The sequence below is a fragment of the Arachis ipaensis genome, chromosome B09 (genome assembly GCF_000816755.2).
Source record: "Arachis ipaensis cultivar K30076 chromosome B09, Araip1.1, whole genome shotgun sequence".
NCBI lineage: Eukaryota > Viridiplantae > Streptophyta > Magnoliopsida > Fabales > Fabaceae > Arachis > Arachis ipaensis.
This window is the reverse complement of record NC_029793.2, coordinates 15,795,311-15,804,696: the sequence shown is the minus strand read 5'-3', so window position 1 is coordinate 15,804,696 and position 9,386 is coordinate 15,795,311. Positions and strand designations below refer to the sequence as shown.

Genomic DNA, 9,386 nt, shown 5'->3' with positions numbered 1-9,386 from the left:
TGCTAACACTCTGAGCTCACTATGTTTATTTATGTATTTTCTGAACATTGATAGTTTGTTGTTTCTAGTTAAAGTAATATTATTTTGAGTTATAACATAATGATCTAGAAACTTTATGGGATCGATATGAAATTGTGTTATTTATGTAGCTTGTGTAGTAAGATGCTAGTGGTTGTAGTATATGGAAGGAAATGTGTTTCATATTAAATGCATGACTGCCATAACTCACACAAAGTATTTTACCATATTAAAGCAATTATGTAACGTGTGAAAATATAATTACACTTAGGCCAAGTGGGAGAATGTTGGAAGTTTATTGTAATTTAAACTTCTGTGGTGGCCTAATTGTAATTATCTATAAACTATTAATGATTTAATCTCATCCGTTAATTCTAATGTTTGATGGACGCATTAGATTTAAAGATAATAACACATAAAAGGTGGTCCTCTCTCTGCCTCTATACATGATGTTTTTTTTACGGTTTCCACTCACTGAAAATATTGAGAAACTGTCATCCTGATGAACGTCTGCAAGAAAGGAAAGAGAGAGAAACCAGTCTTGAAGTTCAACTCTACTGTAACCAAAACTCTTCTAAATCAGTCTTGAAGTTCAATTCTATCATAATCAAAACTTATTATGGCAACCAATCCAAGTATGAAAATCACAACTTTTAAGATCCTAGTTAATGCTTCCGCTAAAATAAGTTTACATAAATTAAGTTTACAGGAGGTATTTGCACGGAGGGACTAATCTGTCCAACTTTTAAGGAGGTGAAAGACTTAAAAGTATTTTTAAATGGTTAGAGACAAAAATATCCGTGGGACAAAAAATCAGGGACCTATTTGTCCTTTTCACTATAATTTATTTGAAACAAATTCAATTCAATCTAATCTAATCTTTTGTGATTATGATCAATATATTATTTTAGTATAGATTTGATTAGATTCAATTGAATCGGCCATTTGTGATTTTGATCTTATATTGAAACCGTCCACATATCCATTGAGACGCTCATGATGATATTGAAACATGAAAACCTTAATATAAACAGAATAATACAATAGAATAGTAAAATAGATGGTAGATGAGATAAGTCTCAAAGTAGTCTTTGAAGTTGCACTCGAGTTTTATAGTAGTCCCTGAACTTAAAAGTTACCCATATTCATCCCTGAAGTTGCATTCCGAGACTCAGATTCGTCCTTCCGGCATATTCCGTCTACCTGACACCACCGGAAAGCTAATCTGGACTTCTCCGTGACACGCTGGCCAGGTAACGGCTAGTTGACGTGGATTAGTAAACTTTTATGGTGCAATTTGGTCCTTAAATCAAAATTAAAAATTTTAATCCCCAAATTTAATCATCATTCTCTTCTCTATAGTAATCCCTCTTTTCTCTACAGGCATAGATCTTCATATCCCAAATTCACAAGATTTTTCTTTTTGTTTATTTTTAGTTGAAGTTGATGTTTCAGTGGCTAAGAGAAGGGGGGTTGAATCCAATGTTCTGAAAACCGGTTCGAACCGGCCGGTCAAACCGGTCGAACCGTGAACCGGACGCTGAAGCGGTTCGGATAATAAGAAAAACCGCAGAATTTGAATATCGGCGTTGAACCGACGAACCGGCCGGTTTTTTAACCTTGCAGCAAAACGCCGCCGTTTTGTGTTTTGGGAACCCTAATTCCCTTTTCCCCTTCGCAGCTCCCACTTTCGTCCAGCACTCCAGCTGCTCTGCACTCCATCGTCCCACAGAAGAGTGAAGACAGAGCAACACCCACGACTCCACGAGGCCGCCACGACCCACCACAGTTCAGCATGGGTCAGACTTCAGAGAGAGTGAGACTGTGAGAGACATAGAGAACGCCTGAAGCCCTCAACGCACTCACCTCCGTCGCGCCTTCAGCACCGTCACGCCGTCAGCTCCGTGGCGCCATTGGGTCCGTCGCGCCTTCAGATACCTCACGTAGTCAGCACCGTCCGCCGTCAACTCCGTCGCGCACTCAGCTCCGTCGCGCCCTCAGCCACTTCGCATGTCACCTCCGTCGAGCTCTGCCTCTGAGAAAGCAATAGAGAAGCGTTGAAGCGTTGAAAAAATTAAAGCCTGAAGTCCTTCGAGCTCTGAGAGAAAGCAATAGATTTCCTCATTTCCAGGTAAATTTTAATTTAGTGATTCTGATTCTGATGAACTGAACTCTGATGAACTGAATTCTGATTCTGATACTGATTCTGATGAATTGAACTCTGATGAACTGAACTCTGAGTCTCTAAAACTGTTATGAACTGATATAGTGATATGTGAACTCTGTGAACTCTGATGAAACTGTGATGAAATATGAACTGATTTTGTGAAATCTGATTGTGTTAACTTTGATTTTGTGACATGATTTTGTGAAATCTCATTGTGTTAATTCTGATTTTTTGAACCTGAGATGTTGTTTGTATACTCTGATTTTGGAATTTGGATATTGTTTGTTCATTTGTTGTGAACTTGAGAGTTGAGATTATTGGGTTGGATTGCTGGTAATATTTAGGTATGGAAGAAAGTATCAACCAAGACCTACCTAGGAATAATAATGCTGAAAATAATTCTGCTTCGAATAAACGTTCTCTTCCTCCGCGAGTAACGAAAATCAATCACAAACTTGTAGTGTTCGGGGGAAAACTCATCCTGCTTGGAGATACGTTGCTTTACAGAATATAAATGGAAAACCGCATTACCAATGCTTATTTTGTCTGAGTACTTTTGGGGGCGGGGGAATTAATAGAATGAAAAAGCATTTGGCGAACTTGGATTTTGATGATTGATGACAAACTTGGATCATTTTGATGCTGCTATGTTATGTTTGATTGGTTGTTTGTTGACTTTTGAACTTTGAATTTGTATTTGAATGAGATTATAACATTTGGTTTATGTAGTACTTTTAATTTGAATGATATTTTAAAGTTTAGATGGTTTTTGCTCCTGTGCAGTAGAAACAGGAATGGAGTAGGAAAGAGAGAAAGTTACACCCAGATATATCCTGGTTCAGCTGCTAAGTGCAGTGCAGCCTACATCCAATCTCCACCACAAACATGATGGAATTTCACTATAATCTTCCAGATTACAAACTGTAAAGTGCTAACCCAACTTACAAGGGGATTCCCACAGAATCATGAAACACAACATAGATGAACAAAGGAACTCTTAAGACATCTATGGCTTTTTCTTTTAATTTTGCACTCTCTGCCTTTTTCCGCTCTATGGCTTTTTTATACAAACCTCACTGTTTGCCTTTTTCCATGAGACTCAAGACATGACAAAATTAAACAGAAAATTACTAAACAGAATACATTAAAGGAGAAGAAAATCTGTAAGCTTAGGTAGCTCTGAGAATCCTATGCCTTGCACTCTCACTGCTTACTTCTAACTCGTTTCTTCAAACCGTGACTGTTCACTCTTTTTATAGAAGAAGGAAGCCTCCACACTTGAAGCCAAAACCCAAGCTTAACTTCTTTTCCTTCACACATAACCGGTTCGGCCACACAGAGAGAGAAGAGATAACCATGTAAAAACCAACATGCAATTACCTCTAATCCTTCCTTGATCATCACTCTTCATCAATCTGAGCTCTCCATCCTTGGCTTGCTCTCCAAGATGGATTTCTGGCCCTTGATGCTTCATGATGATGATGACTTCATCTGCTTCAATCTCTGCCTCTACCATCACTTCGCCACTCTAGCTACTTTTTGTGGTGGTTGAGCAGAATCAAAGACAAGTCATGCCTCCAAGAATCTCACCTTGCTGGCCCAATCTTCTTCATCCTTTTTGAGCATGAAGAGCTCGAGATTACCACACCAAATCTAACCATATTTAGTGAAAATCTAAGCCACAGCACACTTTTATTTTGTTATGTTTTCTTGCCATCATTGTGATGGTCTTTAGACTTGCTCTTCCTTCACTTCGGTAGCTCCATGTAGCTTCCATGGCATCCATTTTTTCCTGTGTAATAACCGAAAAGGAGAAGCAAATAGAGAGAAAAAGAAATTCGAAAAGCATTGAATTAGGAAAGAGAATGAGATTAAATGAAATGATTCTTTCCTTGCTGAGTAGCGTGTAGCCATAAGTGCTACAATCAAATCAAATGTCTTGTTTTCTCTCTCATAGTTCCCATACAATAAATGACAATGTAATGAATTTTGGAATCCATCACATGGTAAAATGCTTGGATCCGTTGGAAGCAATTTTGCTTTCTTTTTCCATTGGTTTTGGATCATGCATGAGGAACTTTCATCAAATATAAAATTGGGCTTAGTTGCAATAACAATTAATTCTGGCCCAATAATAACATTTGCTTTCCTGATGAATTTTTGGATCATGCATTGAGCAAATAGGAAAGCATTTATTTGGGCTTGTAGTAATAATAACTCAATCTGGCCCGATTAGCACAATAAACAATTCAGCCATACTCATCATATATTCTAGCATCAAACTAAAGCTGAATTTTTTTTATTTAATTGGGCTTGTATCAGAATTTTATTTTCGGCCCAATTAGAAACCTGCATCACAAAATTATTAATTAACATATGTTAAATAAAAATCAAATTAATAATTTTGTAATTAATTATTTCAATAATGTTTGTTCATCATCAAAATTAAATTAGAGTTTTCCAAACTCATCAATCTCTCCCTTGATGACAAACATTATTAAAATTGAAATGGAAAGAAATTCTAAAGATTAGAGTATAGAGTACTCCCTTTGAATATTTGAATTTCTCCCCCTTTCAAATTGTTACATGGCTCCCCCTTAATATATACTATTTTACCAAGGGAAGCTTTATACCTGTAACAATTTTATCAAGCCTGAGGCAACAATGTTATTCAACACATTCAATGTAAGATGTTGAATGGCTTGATTTATGATCAGAATTGGATGATAATCAAAACTCATTTGTTATCAATAATTTGATTTTCTGCTCAACCTTTTTACACATATCAATCAACAAGAAAGTTTATTCAAATATTTTTCCTAGACAAGATATCAGAGCAAAATTATTATGGTAAGGAAAATATTTGAAGCATACATGGTCAAAACATGGCAATTTTTATACTTTCCATAGTTTAAAGGAACTGCCAAAAAATATCAAGCATATTAACCAGGATGAAACAGAGTATTCAATATAAGCATGCACATTCATCAAGGTTAATTAATAGCCAGTCATCCATGTAATCAAAACAAATGCATTGCCAAATCATTATAAAACAATAGCAGCAAACATAATGTAGTTTCAATATTATCAACATGCTATCATCAAGCATCAAAATATAACAAGGGTGATCATGAATTTTCAACAGAAAATTTCATCCCCTGTTTTCTCCCCTGTTTTTTCAGATTTCAATTTTTAGCTTTTCTTCCCCTTTTGTCATCAAAGGGGCACCTGCAAGGAATGATTATCATAGAAAACAGAGTATGCAAAATATATCCCAAAACATAATCAAAAAGTGTCATCAGAGTATCACATAGGTATGCTACTGTCAATTTCCAACCTAACAAAATAAAGTAACTAATTGAGCCAAAGTGTGCCAATATCAAACAGTAAACATAAATTTAATCATCCGAGAGATTAAAGTCAGATCCCTCAGCCCCTGCTTCACCACCAGCTTCATCATCAAGGCTTTCTAACATTAAACCGACCCTTTCTTGGCATTTCTTCCAGGCCGACTCATTTTCATATGCAAGTTTGCGAGCAGACTTGTGAAATTGAACCATGAGATCAGACATGTTAGAGAATTCTGTGAGAATGTCTCTTAGGGAATCGGTCGCCTTTGAGGATTCTAGCCGGCTCTCAAAGTCATCATTAAAAGCCATTGATTTCTTTCCCTTTTTAGTAGCGCCGCCTCCTTTAATCATAGAAACCTTGTTCTCTACATCCTCATTTGTTAAATCTACCTTAAAGTACTCAAAAATGCATGTGAGGAACATTCCATAAGGTAAATTAGCCTTTTTTGTACTCTTTACAGATTCCCACATATGTCTAATCATAAGGTAACTAAATGAAATGGAAGAAGATGTAATAAGAGCAAATATTATGAGACAGTCAGATACAGTTACCCTGTTATGAGAACCACTTTGTGGGGTGAGGATGTGAGTTATGATGCGGTGCAACAGGGAGTTGGTTGGACCCAAAGCTTTGTGAGTAGGAACGGTTCCATCCAAGCCAGATAGATTTTCACAGATTTGATGAAGAACTTGCTTGTAGGCAACCCCAACATGTGAATCCCATTTATCGCTCATGTAAACCTTCGGCCCTTCATCAATGTAACCAAGGGCAGAAGCAATGGTCTCAGTATTCAGAGTGATGTGCACCCGTTTTACGTAGGAGTGAAGGCTACCATCAATATGCCTCAGATTCGCATAAAACTGTCTCACCAACCCTGGGTAAACCATTTTATGAATAAGGAGCAATGGTGACCATTTGAGACCATCAAACAGGGGTTGTAGGTTGATTCCTTTGGAGGCCAGAGACTCGAGATTAACCAGATAGGAGGGGCACAGATGCCGTTTTTCCAAAACCTCTTTGTGAAACTCATAGAAAGCACATGTTGAAAATCTTGAAGGATCAAAATGGGAGTGTGGTTTGTGAAATTTATTCTTGAACTCCATTGAACTAAGGTTCGTGGGTTCTCTGGTTTCATGAAGCATGAATTCTTTTGTCTTCTGTGAACTCTTCTGGGATGCATGTGGAGTGGTTCTTTTCGGCGATGATGGAGGGGGTGATGTATGAGATTCCTCTTCTTCTTCTTCCATGCTTGGCTCCTTCGCCTTCTCGCTTTTTCTTCTTCCAGAGGATTTTTGAGCAATAACTTTGCGCCTCATAGTTTCGGTCTTCTTGGTGGGGGGTGAAGGGGAAGATGAAGAGGTGGAGTGAATATGAATGTGTGTATGTGTTTGGGGTGTAGAGGGCTTCTGAGATAGGCAAATTCTCTCACTCTTCCTTGGTGCTGTTTTCTTTTTCATAATGATGAAGATCAATGGAAATGGAAGTTGGAGAGGGAGAGGTGGCCGAATGGTGAGGTGAGTGGAGGGAGGTTAGAGGAGCATTAAATGCTTGATTGGAAAGAGAGAGTGGGGGGAGTTATTAGCCATTAAGAGGGCGGTTATTATCCAAAGGGGTTTCAAAAAAAACTGAAAAGGGGTTTCCTTGAATCAAGGAATTAGTTGGAAGGAAAGATTTGATTTGCTTCTTCCAACAAGATTTGATAAGACAACCAAGAGATTTTGTGAATTTATTTTCCAAACAAAACGGGAAACTAACAAAACTGTCATGGTGAGGTTAAGAAATTTTGGTGGGACCCATAGAAATTTAAATCTGCGTTGCCTCCCCTTTGATCATAGCTCTTCCATCATCTCGCATTTTTATCTCGTCCAAACCTACGAGACAAAACTGAGCAGAATCAACTTTTCACAAATTATCAATGAAACTTAAATCAAACATTCCCAAACTTTTTCTCAAGGTACAGAATCTGTCTTCAGAGAGGGGTTTTGTAAAAATATCAGCAATTTAGTCTTCAGATTTTACAAATTGAATATCAATAGTACCCTTTTGCACATGTTCTCTAATGAAATAATATTTTATCTCAATGTGCTTGGTTCTTGAGTGCAAAACAGGATTTTTTGAAATGTTTATAGCACTCATATTATCACAAAATAAGGGTATACTATTGATTTTTAATTTGTAATCTTCCAATTATGTTTTTAACCAAATTAATTGAGAGCAACATGCAGATGCGGAAATGTATTCTGCTTCAGCTGTGGATAAAGCCACTGTGACTTGCTTCTTGCTTGACCACATGTTGAGTGAGCTTCCAAGGAAGCAACACATGTCGGATGTGCTTCGTCTATCTACCCTATCTCCCGCATAATCTGCATCACAAAACCCTACTGCACAAAAATCATCAGATTTAGGATACCATAACCTATAATTACAAGTTCCCTTAATGTATCTAATGATGCGTTTAATAGCCGTAAGATGGAATTCTTTTGGGTGAGATTGAAACCTTGAGCATACACCCACACTTTGAACAATATCCGGTCTAGAGGAGGTAAGGTACATGAGTGAACCTATCATTCCTCTCATCAACATAAACTTGAACAAGGAGTATATCATCATTAGATGCTTTAATAAATAAAGTAGTGTCGGTGGTACCCCTTTGAAATTGATTTTCCAACAAGAAGGCACTAAGCCTTTTCATACCAAGCCCTTGGAGCTTGTCTAAGACCATAAAGAGCCTTAGTTAGTTTGAAAACATGATTTGGAAACTCTTTATCCTCAAAACCGGGGGGTTGAGCCACATACACTTCTCTATCAATAAAGCCATTAAGGAAAGCACGCTTAACATCCATTTGAAACATTTTGAATCCCTTATGGGCAGCATAGGCAAGAAGCAGCCTAATTACTTCCATTCTAGCTACCGGAGCAAAAGACTCATCAAAATCTATACCCTCTTCTTGATCGTAACCTTGGGCCACTAATCTAGCCTTGTTACGAACAACTTGTCCATCCTCACCAAGTTTATTTTTAAAAACCCACTTAGTACCCGTTACCTTCTTACCATCCGGATGAGGTACTAGTGTCCAAACCTCATTCTTGTCAAATTGAGCAAGCTCCTCTTGCATGGCCTTGACCCAAGATGGATCTTCATGAGCTTGTTTGACATTGTTGGGCTCCATTTGTGACAAGAGAGCAAAGTTGCTAGGTTCAGTTTGCCTTTTGGTGGAGGATCTTGTTGTTACACCTTGAGAGGGGTCACCAATGATGAAGTCATGAGGATAACCCCTCATAGACTTCCATTCTCTAGGCTTTCGGACAGGTGTTGAGCTTTGATGAATTTCTGGTTGTCTCACTGTTTCAGTTTCTCGTGCCTGCTCAGGAGACAAAATAGAAATGTCTCCTCCAATCTGACGAGACAAAACTGGGCTGACAAATTCCTCATGTTGAACAGATTTGGGATTTTCTTTACTTGTTCCAGCTTCTTCACCATCTGAATCATTATCTATCACAGTACTGGAAATTAAGTTAGAATCACAAAAAGTAACATGTAAGGATTCCTTCATAGGATTTTGGATCAAACTTTCCAAGGTTTTCCTTATTGTTAAGTACAAAGCATTTGCATCCAAAAACATGAAAGTACTTAAGATTTGGAGGGGTTCCTTTCCATAACTCATAAGGGGTTTTCTTTACTCCTTTTCTAATGATTGTTCTATTCAAAATATAGCATGCTGTGTTCACAGTTTCAGCCCATAAAAATTTAGGAATCTCATTCTCACATAGTACAGCCCTAGTCATCTCTTGAAGGCTTCTATTCCTTCTTTCAACCACCCCATTTTGTTGGGGGGTTCTAGGGCATGAA

At 37.7% G+C, this 9,386-nt stretch overlaps 1 protein-coding gene across 1 annotated transcript; it reads right to left on the bottom strand.

The window, feature by feature from the left end:
• Positions 5,584 to 6,852, bottom strand: LOC107615110. The gene has a single exon (XM_016317224.1). The coding sequence runs from the start codon at positions 6,850 to 6,852 to the stop codon at positions 5,584 to 5,586; it is 1,269 nt and encodes a 422-aa protein (XP_016172710.1).